The sequence below is a fragment of the Dermatophagoides farinae genome, chromosome 5 (genome assembly GCF_024713945.1).
Source record: "Dermatophagoides farinae isolate YC_2012a chromosome 5, ASM2471394v1, whole genome shotgun sequence".
In the NCBI taxonomy this organism is placed as follows: domain Eukaryota; kingdom Metazoa; phylum Arthropoda; class Arachnida; order Sarcoptiformes; family Pyroglyphidae; genus Dermatophagoides; species Dermatophagoides farinae.
The window spans coordinates 2,319,826-2,339,525 of NC_134681.1; the positions used below are offsets into that span (position 1 = coordinate 2,319,826).

The following is a 19,700-nucleotide window of genomic DNA, read 5'->3' on the forward strand; positions in this document are numbered from 1 at the left end:
ATCCAACTGTTGAACACATGGAGCTGATAATTTCTAGTTTAGCCAATACTTTTACAACATGGAATATATAACATGGAACAATTTTATTCATTGAAATTAATGACAAAATTATCATTTTTTTTGTTTTTATAAATCATATAATTCAATTCAATTTATATATAATTGTTGGCAATTATAACAAAAAAAAAAAAACATAAGGGACAATGCCGCGCGTGAATGTGGACCATCATTTCGAACATCTATTGGCTCAGAAATGGAACCAGGATGATAATGTTTCAGCCGTTTTATGTGATTGATAAAATTTTTTTTTTTTTGAAATCTTTTCAATCTCGATAGATTCGTTGTATTTTCAATTTTTATTTGCTTCCAATAAAAATATGGTATATAGGCTTTTCTTTCTTTTTTTTTTGCACGATAAAAATTCAATTCACAATAGACTTGAAATACAATATATATAGCTGGTAATCTTGATCACTTTCATTTTCATTTTTTTTTCTTTGGGCAATAATTTCAATTACGCCATTCAATCATATGTTGCCGTGAATCGAAAAAGAATAAAAAATCCGAACATAATAATATGAAACCAATGGCTGAATTGATCAACGTTACACGTATCATTGTTTCATCTTCATCTTCAAACACATTCACTGGTCTTTTATCTTTGATTGAACGAAATTCTAACATATAAATCAATTCATTCGGTAATGGTAGCTGAATATTCTGTAAATTATTCTGAAATAATGGTATTGTAAATTTTGTTATTGATAATAATTTATTTTGATCATTATCATTCACATTATTATTGTTATTGTTTAATATCGTCGTTGATTTAAGGCCTTTTTGTTGATTAACATTGCTACTACTAATATTGCTGCTGCTATTTTGTTGTTGTTGTTGCTGTAATTGGCTATAATAATAACGTAATTGTCGTAAATTTGCACGAGTCATTATAAATGTTTGTTTTGTTTGTTGCTGATGGTGGTGGTTGTTCTGTTGCTTTTTTTGCTGTTGTTGTTGTGTTGAAAATGCACGACATGGTTTATGGAATGCTAAAAATGCTGTATAAAAGGCAAAAAGGGCTGCAAATCCCATGATTAATACCATCTAAAATCAAGATGAGAAGAATTAACCAAAAAAAAAAAAAACATGGAAAAATTTTTTTTTTCTTACTTACAAGTAAAATAGTCATCACTTTAAAATCTTCATGTTTTGGCACAATATTTATACAGCCAAACAACATGATAATGATTGACCAACAACCGATTGCCGTATGAAATATTTGTAATGAATCATAATAATTTTCAATGAATGATTCCATTTCTTTTGCAATGGTGGTCTGATTTTTATTGCGCAATGATTTTGTCGATATTTCTGTTCCAGTTATCGGTTTAGTAGTCCAACGAGATAATTCTTCACGAGGCAACAACGGTATCTGACAGGGTTTATGATCCAACATTAGAAAACAGGCAACCATCGATAACTTTATTTTACATAAAGAGGAAAAAACGAAATGAAAAAAAAATTTGTTTTGCAAAAAGAAAAAAGAAAAAGAAATATCAGATATGAACAGCAGCACAAGCACAAGCAGCACAACCAGCAGCAGCAATGCAAACGAAATTGAAATTTTTTTATTTTTATTTTTATTATTCAACAATAAAAAAAAATCAAATCAAAAAAAAAGAAAGTGAGAAAATGAAAAACGAAATTGAAATTGAAATTCACACGCACGCACTCACTCACTTACTCACTCACACGCATAAATCGATGTGAATGTGAATGAATGTGAATGTAGCAGCAGCAGCAGCAGCAAAACGAAGAAGAAAAAACATTTGTAAAGCGATGAATTTCGAGCAAAATAGAAAGAAAAAAAAATTTAATTCAATGAATTTTGCAACGAACCAAAAAAAAAAATGAAAATGAAAATGAAAATGTAAAGAATTTGCAAAAGAAAAAAGCTCATTTGTGATAATATGATCATTATCATCATTACAATGTATAATAATTTTTTTTTCTTTTCCTGTTCATCTTGTTCGGGTTATATTATTCCGGCCATTCCATTCCGTAAACACAGAATGATGAAATGATGTTGGAATCTCTCACTATGTGCACTATTTCGTTATTATTGTTCATATTATTTTTTCAAAAGAAACAAAAAAAATAGCTTTTCTATATGCTTTGACATTGATACATTAACTCTAACGAATAAATTTTTTTTTTATTATTATTATTAAGTTTAGCATCCCTAAAGCTAATAATAATAACGATATATAATATTGTATATGGTGTAGTTAGTGATATTGAATAGACCAAGAGATAATCCTGGAACATTTTTGTTTGTTTGTTTTTTTTTTTTTTTTTTTTTTTGGTTGAGAAAAAAAATTTTTTTTTTTCATTTCAAATAAACGACATACCAATGAAATGATGCCAACTAATTCATGGAACCAAGTTCGTTTTCCATAGCTTGAAGCCATTTTGAAACTGATGATAAAGTTGGTCTTTTTTTTTCTTTGTCTGTCTGTTTGTTTGTTTGTTCCGTAAAATAATGACGACAATGATGATGATAGGAATTTTTTTTTTGTTTTTTAATCTTCAAAACAATAATAATGGTATGTGCGCTGTTGCATTGTTTTGTTGACCGATGACAGTTTTTTTCTTTTTTCTTTTTTTTTTATTCTATGTGAAAATTTTTATGTTGCACAGAAATTTCGTTAATTGTATGGCTGTGTGTATGCAAGTGTGAATGAATTTGAAAACTTTTTTTTGTTTTGTTTTGCCACCATCATCTCATTTTGATGATGAATCAGTTGAAATTTAGAAAAAAAAAATTTTAAATTTGAATGTAAATCACTGTGAACTTGTTAAATTGATTCAAAATATTTTTTTTTGTTTCAATCACGTGAACACAACGACAAACAACATCAGCAAACGCACACACACACACACACACATCACTTCAGCATTCAATGAACGTTTTGTTTTTTGTTTTTTGTTTTGCACCATCAAACATAATGCATTGATTTTTTTTCTGCTTGTTAGATTAATGAAATAAATGATGATGATGATGATAATGATGGCCACTGATCATTGACCAGGAAAAAAAGAAAGCAAAAAAAAAATCTAAGCTACAATCATAATGATAAAGTGAATTGGAAACGAAAAAAGAGAATAAGATTTGAATCAAAGTTAATGCCAAAAACAAAAGAAAAAAGAAAAAATGCATACGTGCATGAGAAGAAAAAGAATGAAGAACCAAATGAAATCCGTCCGTTGAATTACCATTGAGTTAGTGATTTTTTTTCCTTTTCGTTTAAAGATCACGATCGAATCATGATTCTTGTTGAATGAAATGAACTAAACCCAAAACTGACAAAATTGACTTGGATACTTGAAATGTGTTTTACATCATGTGAAGAACGAACACCGACGTTGAAGAGGAATAAAAACGTATTGTTGAATTTGACAATTCATTCACACAAATATAACCAAATATATACGAAAAAATAGCTGTGTTTGGACTTGCGTTGTTGTACGGTATTCTGTTATATATGTATGGCGCCAATATAAAACATTGAAAATACGGCGCGCCGTCTCCATTATTTCATAGATATATCAAAAAAAAAAAAAAAAAAAAACAAAGTTAGTTAGTCAAGTTGACGATGATGATCACTCAAATATCATATCATCAGCTGTAAATCATGTATCTGTCTGGTGTATATGTTTGTTGATGAACCGCCAAATCAATTAAAACCAAAAATGAAAAAAATTTTTCAAATTTTAAGTTTACAGCACAAAATCATTATTTTGTTGTTTTCAATTTTCATTTTTTCGTTCATTTAAAAATTTCTTTGGTCTCGACGACCAAAAAAAAAAATGCCTTAAATGATGCCATTTAAATGTGGGCGAGTGGGTTGATCGTAATCGATAATCAATAAAAGCCCGAAAAAAATGAAATGAAATTTCTCTCTTGGTTTTTGGTTGTTTTTCCGTTGCAAAAAAGAAAAAAACATTTCCCGAACAAAAAAAAATCATAATCATTATCAATGAGAGAAAAAAAATGTGATCATTTTATTTTCTTTGTTTTTCCTTACAAGATACAAAACAAAAAAATCTTGGCTGATTTATTAAACTTTTTATTGCCATTGTAATTGTTGTTGTTGTTGTTATTGTTATTACTATTGGTGTTCCAAATGGTTTCGTTTTTTATTCGGGTAAATGGCTAATCGATAAGCTAACATATAAGGATTAGTCTCTCTCTCTGTGTATGGGTGTGTGTGTGTGTTTAGTTTAGTGGCGCCGTACAGGAAACCAAAAGACCAATTTGAAACATTCGATGGGAAAAAAAATTCAATCAATCGAATCCAATTGCTAAATATAGACATTTTGTGTGTGTGTACGTTTTCTTCGGTAATAAATTTTATTAGCTAGTCGACCAATTTTTTTTAGCATTATATCTGACTTTGATGTTAACTTTTTTTTTATCAATGGATAAAAAAAACAATGAAATGCAGACCAGATTCATATGTGTATCATTCGAATGTCTCGAAAAAAAACCAATTGTGTACGTTGATTGAATATGAAGGTGAAAAGCAAAAAAAAAAAAAAAAAATTTTCGATTCAAAAATGGAATTTCATCATCCTAGAGATGGCCAAGTATTTTGGTCACAACAACAACAACAACAACAACGGCAGAAAAATGCCATTGCAATGATTTGAAAAGAATTTCGATCCATTTGGAACACACACACACACACAGAGGAAAAGTTTTCAATCTTCATAATCATCATCAACATAGTTATTTGTAACCATGGATATTCTAGCGAAAAAAAAGAAGAAAAAGAATAAAAAATCAATGAATTTGATGATGCTTATTGGAGCAATAAATCTTTTTTTTATTCTGTGGAGATTCTTCTTCTTTTTTTCGATTAGTTGTAATTTCATTTATTTATTTATTTATTTTTTTTTTTTTTTGAATCCCTAATAATAATAATGTATATTGATTGAAAATCGAAATGGAACGGAATTTTTTTTCGTTTTTTTTTGTTTTCGTTCATTACAAATCAAATGTCCAACAACAACACATCGTTATCAACAAACAAACAATTTTTTTGTTGTACCACTGTCATCGATGGACATCAATTTAATCGATAATGATTTATTTATCGATGAGAGGGTGAAAAAAAATCAATAATTTTTTTTTTTGCTTTTTCGATCAAAATCATCACAGATTCATCACTACATCCGATTACATATATATATGAACACGTGATGATGGAATTTTCTATCGTGTGAAATCATTTAAAGGCGCAGAGTTTTTGTTATGGAAACAAAATATTCTGGGAAAAAAAATCAGTGATAAAAGAAGCAACTTGAAAATGGCAAAATAAAATGAAATTACGCCAACAACAACAACAACCCAATGAAATTGATGACTTTTTTTTCTCGCTCCCTCTCTCTCTCTCTTTTCAATTATTATTTGGGTATTTATTTTTTTTCTTTCACCAAACAACGTCGACGACGACGACGAAAAATAAATTAAAATTTTCTCTAGAACGAATCATTTAAGGAAAAAAAATTCGTTGTATTTAAATTCAAATCAAAAGAGAAAAAAAAGCCACCTAATATAGATGTTTACATTAGAAATGTAATGCAAATAAAAAAAATGATGATGATGATGATGATGAAAAAAAACAGAATATATAGCCCTTCGACAAACCAACCAATGTCCACTGTTAATTTTCACATCATCAAATACACACACACACACACACATTGCTGGCCATTTGAAACCAAAAAAAGAAAAAACGGTCAACTTTGATCATGAAATGTGGTGATGATATGATGGAAAATTTAAAAAAAAAAGAAAAAAAAATCTTAATAAAATACAAATCAAATGTATTCAATATATGAAGTAGTAGCAGTATAAATATATAAAGAGAAAATTAAAACTTGATGATTGATTTACTTGGCTATTTGGCTATGAACTGTGAATGATGATGATAAGACAGACATTGAAAATGGAAATCTAATCGATTTGGTGTTGTTTACGTTTCTAGATGCTACTACTGTCATGCTGTCATTGTTGACTATTTTTTTTTTTTTTCGTTACGGTTTTTTTTCAGCTTTGACATTGGATTAAACAACAACAACAACAAAATGGATGAAGAATATAATATTCTGCATCAACGCATTTGAATTGAATTCGTTAATGTCGAATTTTTTTTTCTTTCTCTCTCTACTGGATTGTCTTGTTGTTGGTATGGATCTGACACTGATGACATCAACACACACACACACACACCCAAACATACACATACATGGTTTATTTAAATGACAATTTGATGGACGAAAAAAAAATTATACCAGATTTTTAACACATTTGGTCAATAAATAGACAAACAAACAAACAAACAAACCAATGAAAAGTGAAAATAAAAAGTTTATATTAGGACATCATTCATCAAATGGTAAAAAAAGAGAGAGATAGAGATAGAATCCAATTTCCATATATTTATTTCACTCTCGAATTCTTGACAATTTTCATGTGACAGAATAAAATTATCATTGACCAAAATAATCACTTGATAATCTGTAGTTGATATAAGAAATATTAACAAAAAAAAAATTGAAAACCAAATGATCCAGGAACTGAGAATCGTGAAAAAAATCACCATTTCTATCACATTTTTTTTGGTCTGATTCATTTGTTTAAAAGTTGAAACAAACAAAACAAAAAATTTCTCTCAGATGACAAAATTTTTAAACACACAAATGTTTTATTTTGCATCAAAAATGAAAATTCATGATCACATGAAAACATTTGTCACACATTTAGCGTTATTTTTCACTGCTCATTTGCTCATTACTTAATTTGATTTTGAAAAAAAATTCTTTTCTCTGTATCTCTCTCACTGTGTGTGTGTGCGTCTTAGCCATATCAATTCAGAAAATTAATTTTTTTCACTTATTCACTTTTCCATTGCGAACTGTTTTTTTTTTCAAAATCATCATCATTATAACCAGCCACGGCGAATAAAAAGAATGATGATGATCCAAACAACGAGAAAAAAAAGAAAATTCTTATCATTCATAGTTTGAGGCAACCAAAAACGACAAAAATTCTTGTTTTAGAAATCTACTATTCTATGACGCTTGTTTGTCGGTAACTGCAACTTTTACACTCGCCAAGTGCTTGCACTGTGTACTGGCACTGTGTATTAACTTGGCATTTGATGCGGGGAAGCCGAGCTGGACATTCCTACTTATTTTCAGTACAAACATAACTATTTAGTATAAGCTACTCAGTGTGTGTTGTGTGTGTGTGTCTGAGCATGCGGGAAAACTTTTGAATGCCGCTGAACAGTTCGTCCAGCTCAGAAGTAGAAGTCGCTTCCAAAGAAACGCATTCTGTGGTATGTAGCTTTGACAAAGCTTTTTTTCATTGTTCTAGCTCAGCACACTTTGCTGCAGATTTTGCATCCAATAGATGGTGCAGTCATTCAATAGTACATAGAAAGAGTTCGAATTCGAATTTTTCGAATTGATTATTGTGATAATACATGTGGCACGTGATTTTCATTTTGTGTGCCTGTTGTGAGTGTGTGACTCTTGCCTGAAGACTGCATTCATTGGAATGATTTTTTTCTGTGTTTTTGTTCCCGTGATCTATGATCTACTCATCGTTTGGTAAGTTATTTCGGTTATTTAACCTGATTATACCTAAAATACCTGATAACTTTTTTCATAACTTTTTTCATTTAAAATAAAGAAAATGGAGCATTTACGATATTACAGAAAGCCACAGCGGTTGACGATTCAATGTTGAGTGTCTTCATGCGATGAACCCACAAGGTTATCCTATAGGATCTATAGACACAAACTTGGATTAAACATTGGATCGATTATCATGTTCAGTCGCAATATTGAACCACAAAGTGGTTTGCTCAATGGCACGCGTTTATTTGTAAATAGACGCAGCATTGAAGCTCGAATATTGACAAGGAGGCTATGATTCATTTTGCAGCAAAACGATCGAGATCTTAAGCTACCATTTAAATTGGTTCGTGGACGATTTCCTGTCGTATTGGCTTTTGCTCTGACAATTAATTAATGTTTTAAGGAAAATCTTTCGATAAAATAATAATTAATGCAATGCACAAGTGATGGCTGACCCTGCGGTACCAAACCGAAGGCCGGAAGCAACACGCCGTGCATAGAAACCCACCGTCAGGCACGAAGCGTTAAAATTGACACCTTTGGCTGGGTACCAAGCAGGGGGGCGGCGCAGCCGCCACACCTGCGGGTATCCAGCTATATTGACCGTCAAGGATTGATACCTTTGACTGGATACCAAGCAGGGGGGCGGCGCAGCCGCCACCCCTGCGGGTATCCAGTTATATTGACCGTCAAGGAGTCAGCCCCGCAGGGCCAGACCAGGACAGGCGCGAAGCGCCTGTTCTCGGGCTGGTGAAAAAATAAAAATATAATTACATGATGCATGCATATAACGTAAGTGTGTGTGTGTGTGTGTGTAATATTTTTACATAACCAATCGCCAAAGGCTCAAAATGTGTATGTACGCGCAAAAAAAAATAAATTCAATTAATAAAAATTCGAGATAATTCTGAATTTTTTTTTTTTGGTTTCGCCCGTGTATGAAATTCATGAACTTTGTATCCAACCGTGGAAATAGATGAGAAATGGGAAAAAAAATTTTTTTCACGTTTTTTGAACTCATATTATTCACACACACACACACACACGGATGATGATGATGATTTATTTGACTTTAGATTCAAAATGATCAATACCAGCATAAACAAAACAAACGGGCACGGGTTTCAAAATGTTTTCTTGTTTCTCATGGATAAGAAAATTTTCATATTTTTTTTCTCTGTCGTTGTGTTGTTGTTGTTTTTTTCATAATGGATTCTTTATTTTGTTTGTTTGCCATACTTTCAGGACATTTCATGTGACATACTACACGCACATAACAAAACAAAATAAAAAAATGAAAAGAAAACAAACCGGATCAAATTATTGAATGGACGGAAATCTGGAAATTTTTTTTTTCACTTTAATGAATGTAAAAAAAACATCAACATCAACATCATCATCACCATCATCATTATCTTTGTATGCAATAAGAAACTTTTTTTTCCGTCGCTATTGGTGCAGAAAATATTGATTGATTCTCACAAAACGTCCATATTATATAATGTAACTGTGTAAAAATAAAATGATGTAATTTGGTACAAAACACGCACATGAAGTGAACGAAAAACAAAACAAAACAAACAATACCCAAAAAAATGGCAAAAAACAAGCTCGACCAAAAAAAAAAAAAAAAAATTAGTCTTAAACCGGGAAAAAAATAAAGTTTATATACACATATATAAAAACAATGTGAAAAAAAACAAACATTCTGTTTGTTTGTTGTTTATTGGTTGGTTTTTTTTCAATTTTTGCATTCGATACATACGATCATCTGTTATCATCATAGTCAGCATCTTTTTTGACTTTTTTTTCTTCTTCTTCGATACGATGATTATGATGATGATGGGGATGATGAAAACATTGGTAAAAAAATGGCCAAAAAGAATGCAAAAGAGAGAGAGAGAACGGAAAAACATTAATCACTTCAAAAAATGTGTACATATCTCTTTATTGTTTTTTTTAAATTTCTTATTTTTTTCCATTTTTCTACTATTTTTCAGACTTTCGTAAGAATGTTACAATGTAATTTTTTCCATTTCGTTTCATTTCATTTTATTCCATTGCATTCTCTCGCTCTCTCTCTCTCTCTTGGTCTATCATTCTGATCCTTTCTTTTTTTGGGGGGAGGAAAAAACCAATTTTCCAAAAAGATTCCCAACCAGTTATTCTTTTTTTTCAGTTCATTCTTGTTTGTTTGGACAATTTTTCTTTTTTTTCATTTTGAAAAATATGTGGGCGTCAACAGCAATTTCTCTCTCTCTCCGCATACTTTATTTTTTCTGTTGAGAATTTAGCAAGAGGCTTGGAAGTATAAGATTCAATAGTTAGCAGTTGATGAATATGTGTTTTAATCATAATAAATAACTGGTTAACAAACTCATATATATACAATATTTACACTATTGAACATACTAATTAAATATACTCAACAGTTATATTAAACAACTAATTCAATATTTCTTTTAACAATTCCAACACTCCCCCTGTTGAAATAAATATTGAAACGTCACAAAAACATCATAACAAAACGACGGCCATAACTTGCTCATGTCGTATTGCCAAACTTGCCAAAACATATTCAAAGACATTGATTCAACCAATGAATCCTCTACCATTACAGTAATTCTCTCGTCTTTTTCATGAATATTCGAACTTCCTTTTTCTTCATATCTCTTGTTCTTTGCACAAACTAAATAACTTTTGGTACGATTTTCTAAACTTTCTTCTTCTTCTGTTTTCACATCTGATTTACCAATTCCATTTGGTTTTAATCTGTGAACGTCTGCACAAATACCTGATCGATCGGCAACCCTGGAGATTCTACCATTCAAATAACTAATGGTTCTTTCGTAATCACCATCAAAAACAACCGTTTTGATCACATGCCAAAATCATCAGATGATATCATTTCCATTGACGAAGATTCAACCAATGAATCTGCTAACACAACTGTGTTACCAACGTCGTCTTCCTAAATGATTATCCACTTTTCCTGTGCCAGAAGAAACGCCAGATGAAACAATTCCATCATTTTCGTATGTATCGTCACCAAATTAGTTTCTTAAACCAACGTCTGCAAAGACATACTCTGAAATGCTCTTTAGCACTTCTCTTGATTCCAGTTTACCATCCAATCTACGAATCATGCTAAGCATCGATTCCACGTCTCCAGAACATTTCTGTGAAAGACTTCCTGTAGATTTGCTTGAGCTTTCGCTATGGAACTGAATCAATCTTTCCATCAACTGCTTGACATTCTCACAGCCGGATAAACGATAAGAATTGGCCTCATCGACTGCTTGAACAACGAATGCCACTGCCAAGAACAATCGAAACGAACAAAAACAACCAACAATTTGTATCGACCAAAATACAAATGTTGGACTCTTGCGTGGATGGACCCATAACCTGTTGGATGAGAATTGATGAAATATGTGTTTTAATCATAATAAATAACTGGTTAACAAACTCATATATATACAATATTTACACTATTGAACATACTAATTAAATATACTCAACAGTTATATTAAACAACTAATTCAATATTTCTTTTAACAATTCCAACATTTTCATCCATAATCTCATAGCCATACAGACCAGGCAGACAATCGTTTATTATAAAAAGAAGATGAAAAAAAATGATCAACAAAATAAAACCCAAACAAAACAACAACAACAACAACAACAACAATTCTTTGGATGAGAATTATATTTGCTCAAACATAGATAACCGACCAACCAACCGATCAACAAAGTAAAAAAAAACATGAAAAAAGTGAAAAATAAAACGTCATTCACAATACATACAATCTGAATGAAGAAGAGAAAAAAAATTCTTATTCACCACACACACACACACACACACACACAGAGAGATGCAATGTAAATCATTATCATCACAATTTAAATGAAAAAAAAAATCTTTATTATACACTGTGACAAACACGCCATTATTATTTAAATTAGAAAATAATTTAACCCGAAAAAAAATTTCGATGTTGATATGTGGAAACACACAATAGAATCATAATCAAATCATGGATTCTGTCATCATCATCATCATTATCATCAAGTTAATGAAATAAAAAATAATTTTCGGGTTATTTCATCATCATTGTAATAATTGTTTATTATGACGGTGATTGACAAAAGAAAACCACAGAATTCGGATCGATAATCGTTTTTTTTGGACCTATCTGAAAGTTTGTCTTTTTGCAACTAAATGATATTGATGTTGACATTTTTGTCAATCAATCGATCGTTTGAATTTTCGGGCCATTTAATTGATCATGACGATGCGGGCCTACGGTGGATTGTATTTTCAATCAATAATGATAATAGTGCAGAACATTCAAGCCAAAATCGATTGATTATTTTGATGACATAAAAAAAAATTCTGATATATCAGATATTTATTTTTCATTATTTTGTTTGAAACTTTTTCATAATTAAGCTGAAACGACAACAACAACAACAACTAATGGAAAAATCACACTTTTCCATTTTTGGTTGAAATCTGGTGAAAAAAAAAATTCAAATGTGGATAACAACTAAAATCTAATTAGATAAAAATTGGCTTTGAGACTGAAAATTCATTAGAATTCATTGGCAAAAAAAAATATCACCACCACAAAAGTTTTATTTTTGCTCCATCATCATCAATATTTCAAAAATAGAGAATAAATTTTTCTAGTATCAAATTTCCTTCAACATTCATTCACTGATCATCATCATCATAATTTATAATTTATCGATACCAATGCAATGTAATTTGTTTTTTTTTCTTCATTCTTATGATGATTCTCTAAATATAATATTTATGAAAACAAAAACAAACAAAAAAAAATTCTCCATAAAATTGTTTCTTAAAATGTTTGCTTTTTTTTATCTCTCGGCATCATTTTTTTTTTTTTTGAATCGATAAATATAATTGAAACAGAACGCCAACAACAACAAAAATGTATGAAAAGAAAAATGAACATCATCATCATCATCATCATCATCATTATTAAATGAATGAATGTTTCTATTTCCGGATATGAATCGATCAAAACAGTGAAAAAAACAACAAATTCCAAATCTTATCTTCATCATCTTCGTTTCGTTCACATACAGACAAAGTTCTCTTTCTCATTGTTAAATGGCAAAAAAAAGAAGAAGATTTTTTCCATCACTCTGTCATAATTGTCAGATTAAAAATTGAAGAGATCAAGATGGAAAGCATCCTCTGAATGCGGATGAAGATGATGATAACATTGCCAGAATAAGTGTATAGTAATAGTTTTTTATTGATGTTATTCGATACACAATCGATCAATCAATTTTTTTCTGTTCTGTTTCTTTTCATCTACCAATACATATATATATATATATAATGATTGATTAATTTCGATTTAATTCCATATGATTGATTGGATCGTGTTGTTGTTGTTGTTGTTGTTGTCGTCGTAGCACATGAAAAATTGATTCAGATCAAAGAGAATCTTCACTAGATAATTTTAATTAATTTCCAATCATTTCATCATCATTATCATCGGATTTGTTCTTGTTTTTTTTTTTCTTCCAAACATTTCTCGTCAATGTCATTGAATCAGAAATCGTAAAAAACCTAGAAATCCAAAAATAAAACTCAAATTTTAAAGTTGATTAATTTTACATTCTTGTTTGTTTAGCCTGTTTGTTGTTTGTTGATGTTCGCTCAACAAATTTATCCAAGCGAGCGAGAATAAAAAAAAACTTGCAAACATTTTTTTTTTAGAACAAATGAACAATTTCTAGGTCCGCTGGCCATCACAAACTTGTGATGTTTTTTTTCCTGTTTTGTCTGGCCTTTTTTTCTTTCCACTTTTCGTTCACACTTTTTCATCATTTTATTCGGAAACTTTTTTGCGGTTTCTCTTGATATACACAAATCCATTATCATTTTGAATATGGAAAAAAAAATACCAAAAATATCCAGACGAATGAATCTCAGACTAGTGAAAAAAAAATGCATTCAAGCAACGTGTAACAACTTTTCGAATGGAAAAAAATGGTTTTCATTTTGTCTTCATTTTGTCAAATTTAAAAATGTGACAACATTATACATTTCAAAATTTTTTCTTTTCTCCATAATATTCATTGAGTCATTTGACAATTCTTTTATTGGTTCATAGTTTGCTGCTGTTTGTGGTTGTTATTGATGAATTTCGATCACGTCTCTTGGCTGTTTTTGTTGTTGTTGTTGTACGAAAAAATGTGTGTTAAACACACGTACAATCTATTCATTTATTCAAATATTTTTATTGCTACTTTATTTTCAAAGAATTTCGAAATTTTCTTTTCTCTCTTCTTGCATCTTATGGATTTTTTTTTATTTTCAGATTTTTTTTTTGGAATTGAAAATATTTTTTTTTTCTTTTTCATTCATCGATTAATCGATGAATCTAATACATGATGAGGATTTGTTGTTGTTCGGAAAATTCCAGTTCTGCTGAAAAATGGGGATTCATATGGAATTCAAATGAGAATTTCTTTTTTTTTTCTCACATCATCATCAATATATTTGATTGATTAATCCAATTGGAAATAAATTATTGAAATGATATGAAATGAAATTTCGATTCAAAAAAAAAGAAAGATAAAAGGATCATCATATCATATCATATGTATATATTGCTTGCTCAAAAAAAATTTGCAAAATAAATTTCAAACTTTTTTTTTTGCTTGCATTCATCATCATTATCATCATCTACGATAATGGTTGAATGATGCAAATTTCAATCTTTGAATTTTCAGTCATTTCAGTATTTTCAAACGCACACACACACACACAGAGGAAAAAATCTGGCTGCAATTTTTTTTCCGCTGTGCATGCATAAATTGCTCTACTTTTTTCGATTATAACACAATGTGTGATGGTCAGAACTTCTGTCCAGAACCAAACTAAATGTGGTTATTAATAATAACATTAATTTCATTTTTTTTTTGGGCTGCTGCTGCTTTCTTGCTTGATTTTTTTTTTGTTTGTATTCACAGTGGACATAAATTTCAGAAATTACTATCATCATCATCATCATCATCATCATTATGATTATTATTTTGTGTTTTTATATAGCCATAATGTATCATCTATTCATCATCATTCATTCATTTTGTTTTTCTCTCTCTCTCTCTCTCTCTCTATCTTTACATGTTTAACTTTCAACGTATACACGCCATACACGCATATGAATTTTCATTTTTCGCCTTTGTGGACAGATTATAAACCACATGATCTTAATGAATCCTTTCATTTACTCGCACAACTTTTCCATTGATTTAAGTGTGTTCTTTTTTTTCTTTAATGTCAATGTTGTAAGTGTTGTCCAGTTGGTTTGTTGCTTGCTATATTACATATATATATATATATACCAATAAATCTTTGTGATTTTGTTGTCGTTGAAAACATTTTATGTATGAATAAAAGACATTCAGAATTCAGAGAAAGCAAGAAAAAAAATAAATATGAATGATTGAATGAATCTGATGATGGTTACCATAAAAACAAAAACAAAAACGAAAAAAAAAATCAAACAACACAGCAGCAACAGAAGCAGCATACCATATATATGAAATGACCAATAGATTCCATTTGCTTGGATTGTTTTTTTTTTCTTGTTTATTTCTTTTTCTATTCACCATGATTTATTCTGTCATTGCCTCGAATCTACTTTAGCATTTCACTTTTTTTTTCTATCCACCAAAAACACATTTTCACCAGAATTTCGATGGTCATCATTCATTTTTCTTTCATCTCTCTTCCTATATAAGCCTAGATTTTTATCCAAAAGAATTTCAAGAATCAAAAAAAAAATTCTTGGACAATACATTTCATCATCATATTATAATGTTATTAATATTCACTTTTAAAGAATAAGACGTGAATAAATTTTCATTTTTTTTTTGTTCACTCGTTTGAAGATTGTCATCATCATCATGTCTTGTCTTGTCATGACGTCATTTCATGTCATTCAGAATATTTTTCAGTGAAAAATGATGATGGTGATTATCACAAAGAATAGACCACTATTAGAATTCAAAAGATGGATGCAAAATACAATGATGATGCTGCGTTGTTGTTTTTTTTTTGTTGTTGTTCAAATTCTCTGTTGATGATCCTTGAATTGTTACTACTAGATGTTTAATATATTTGTCGTCTGTTTCAATTGAATCATGGATTCAATTTGACATTTGAATGAAATAAGAATACAATTCCAAAAAAAAAAAACATTTGCCTCTGTTATCATTTTTTTTTCTTGCAAAAAATAAAATGAAAATTGTCAAAACTTCAAGACGATTTTTTTTCTCTCTCTCTTCTCCTATTTTTTTTTTGTTTCTCATTTCGTTACTCATAAATAGAATTAAGAATGAGAATCAAAGTTAAAATCTTGCATATCTAGAATAGAGAATGAAGAGAAAAAAAATGCACCAGAATCCATAACATTCAGCTTTTCAATATGTGTGTGCGTGTGTGTGTGTGTGTGTATGTATGTAATGCATACGAAATCAATGCCATTAAATTTTTTTTTTAGTTTTACAATCTTTTCTTTTTCAGATTTCCGGAATCATCATCATCATTATTATTATAATTCATGGTGAAGAATTTTTTTTTTTTTGGGTTTTCACTTTCACCAATATCAATGATGCAAACAAACAAATAAGATGAAAAAACAAACAAACAAACAAGCAAGAATGTTACTATTTTTTGTTTCAACAAATCATCGAATGCAATATTTATTTTTCCTTCAAATTCCGATTCTATGTCTTATTGTTTTTTTTTTATTATTACAATGAATTCTGTATGCCATTCATTCATTCAGTTCAGTTCAGTTCAGTTCACTTATTCTATTTATTCATTGAGAATAATAATCTTATTACATTTGATCATCATCATTATTAATATTGTTGTCGTTGTCGTTATTGCCGCTGTAAACATTGATGGTTCATGGTTTTGTTTTGTTTTTGTTTTTGTTTTTTCGTTTCGTACATATCGTATTCGACCAGAAAAATATTAAAAAAAATCAGAATACAAAACAATAGAATGGCCAGATGTAAATTTTTTTTTCGTCTGTGTTTGTTTTTTTTTTTTTTTTTTTTGCTAGTGATATATTCATATATTAAGAGAACGAAGAAATTTTTGTCAGAGAAAAAAAAATTGATTAATTTTCTTGTTGAGATTTTTTTTTGGTAATAAAATTCTTTAAAATTATTCCAAAGCGAATGGTAAGTGAAATGAGAAATAAAGAAATTTTTTTCTCCCGAGATTCGACAATCATCCAAATGAAATTCAGTTTGATTTCTTGGAAATTTTTCTTTTTCATTTATTTATTTGATAAATTGTTTGGAAATGAGAAATTTGAAACCTTTCCTGTTGTGTTTGAATAGTGAACTTTTTTTTCTATTCTTTCCATTTGGTTTGAAATAAATTCTCTGTTTCTGTTTCTTTTCTTTTTTTTGCATCATCGATTACGAATTTTGAAAATTGAAAAAAAAAATAAATTTATTTGCATCAAAACACACGCACACACACACACACACACACAAATCCTTTGGTAGGAAGGAAAAAAAGAAAAGTTTCTGACATTTAGCGAATGCTAGAAAAAAAAAGTAAATCCTTTTCGGAAATCAATCAAACACAGAGAAAAAAAATTTTGTTTTTTTTTTGTTGTTTACAAAAAAAAATCTGATCGATAAAAAAGTGTAGAAATAGTTGATCATGCAAATTAACATTGGACGTCTAGGATTAATGATTGAAAGGAACCATATAAATTTTCTTATTCTGTATGTAAAAAAAAAAAATAAAAAACAGAATTCCCAAATGTTAATCATCATCTATGAAGAAATTCATATCATTATTGAATATATTGGATTGGTAATATAAGTCAATCATCGATTCACAGTTTATTCATTTTTTTTTCGATGGACATACCATAGGAGGTCTTATTTTATTTGGAAATCAAAAAAATGAAATGAAATGATTTTCTCAATATTCATTGCAGCTGTGATGATGATGATGATGATGATGATGATGATGATGAAGAATATTAAAAGAATAAATATGAATTCTGTGGATGAATGAATGAATGAATGAAAAAAAAACGATTTACGTGACCATTCAATTTATTTATTTTTTGTTTTGTTTTGTTATCTTATTTTCATTTTTTTTTTCTTTACCACACGCAACAATGATAACATTGAATTGCAGAGAGAAAAAATCTGCATAAAATTTCAACTTACTAATAATACGCTATATTCAGAAAACGGTAAACTAAAAAACAAAAAATTATGTCATTAAAAACAGCAACAAGAATACGTCAATCATTTGGATTGATAAAAAGTGGCTGACTGGCTGGCTGGAAAGTGGGAAAAAACAGTATTCAACATCAAATCAATCCTATTTATTCATTGATTCATCAATCAATTAGATTGTTTCAAAAAGAAAACAAACAGAGAAAAAATCAACACATTTTTTTTACTCTAAACCACACGACCCTGCGATATGAATATATAGATTGATGATGATCATCATTATCATAAAAAATTATGCCGTTGTCGTTGCTGTTTGTTTGTTTCATTTGAATACAATTCATATTGATTGTTTTATTATTGATTTCAATAATTTTGTTTTCCATTAATGATGATTTGAACCTCAAAGAAAAAAAAATGAGAAAATAAATAAAAAAGACATATTGTTACATCAATGTGGCCATAAATTGATCAAAAGTTGATTGTTCGATTGATTGATTGATTGATTGATTGAGAGTAAAAAAAAATAGTGTAGAGTACAAGAAAAAAAATGGCCAAATAGGAAAAATTCTTATTTTATGCCCATATGAAATGAAAATCAACGAACGAAAAAAAAATGATGTAATCAATCAATCAATCATTCAATCTCAAAATCAAAGCATAAAAAGAATGAAAAAAAAACTTGCCATAAACATCGAGAGAAACAAAAATGTATAAACTATATATATTTACATGACGACGACTATGGTGATGATGATGAAACATATCATCCTGTTGGTTCTCTTGAGTTGATTTTCTTGTGTTTTAGTAGTTTGGTAGTTGATATTATTTTTTTTCTCATTTCTCATTTCTTCACAATATATATGTGTGTGTGTATTTCATCTCATCAAAATCATGTGACGTAAATTGGGTTTTTACTGATGATGATGATGATGGTGATGATGAAAAAAAAAAGGAAAAATTTGTCAAAAACATTATCACCACACACACACACACACAAACATATATCACATACACAGACACAGACACAATCATCATCATTGTGAAATTCAGAGAAAAAAAAAACATACACTACATTTTTATAGATAAAATGATAAGATTTTTCCGTTTCTTTTTTTTTCGTAAATTTTTCCATTTTGACAACATTTCAGTTTTGTTACAGATTCTTTTGGCAATAATTATCGTTGTTGATTTCTTTGTTTTTGATGATTCTATTAGATGTTTGAATGATGAATGAATGAATGAAGAAATTTTATTTCGATAAAATGAAAATTATTCGATTCAATTTCAATCGATAATAATCGATTGTAACGCGAACAACAACAACAAAAAAAAGTTTATTGATAAATAAACGCAAAAACATACACATACACACACACACACAAGCAAAAGCCAAAAAAATTGATCGATTAATCGATACGATGACTCAAAATGATTTCAACTTTAATTTAGCAATAACCAAATATAATAATTATATAGTCTAAATGAATCAAATGAATTTGATCAATCAACAAATCAAATTAATTTTTTTTTATCGATAGAATAAATGGAAAAAAAGGAATGAAAAAGAGAGAAAAAAAATTGTTCATTATAATCATACCAACTATATATCGTTGACAATGACGATAATATTTTCTTGTTTTTGTTTTTTGGTGAAGAAATAAATATCATCATCATTAAAATTAGACTAGAAATTAATCATCAATCAAATTAATTAT

The 19,700-nt window shown here is 29.2% G+C and overlaps 1 protein-coding gene and 1 long non-coding RNA gene across 3 annotated transcripts; one reads left to right on the plus strand and one right to left on the minus strand.

Annotated features, from left to right (window-relative positions):
* Positions 1–64: 64 nt before the first annotated feature.
* On the minus strand, positions 65–18,826 carry LOC124495735 (uncharacterized). 2 transcript variants are annotated; one of them, XM_047059169.2, is made up of 4 exons: positions 3,223–3,588; positions 2,412–3,122; positions 1,175–1,480; positions 65–1,104 (listed from the first exon to the last, which is right to left on the minus strand). In XM_047059169.2, the coding sequence occupies exons 2-4, from the start codon at positions 2,469–2,471 to the stop codon at positions 511–513; spliced, it is 960 nt and encodes a 319-aa protein (XP_046915125.2). In that variant the 5' UTR covers positions 2,472–3,122; positions 3,223–3,588; the 3' UTR covers positions 65–510. The 2 variants fall into 2 exon arrangements, with proteins under 2 accessions (XP_046915125.2, XP_075587301.1); XM_075731186.1 differs by lacking the exons at positions 2,412–3,122; positions 3,223–3,588 and adding an exon at positions 18,715–18,826.
* Positions 7,605–7,913, plus strand: LOC142597560 (uncharacterized). Its single transcript, XR_012832257.1, has 2 exons — positions 7,605–7,683; positions 7,766–7,913. It is a non-coding gene; the product is annotated as an uncharacterized LOC142597560 (long non-coding RNA).
* Positions 18,827–19,700: the final 874 nt, after the last annotated feature.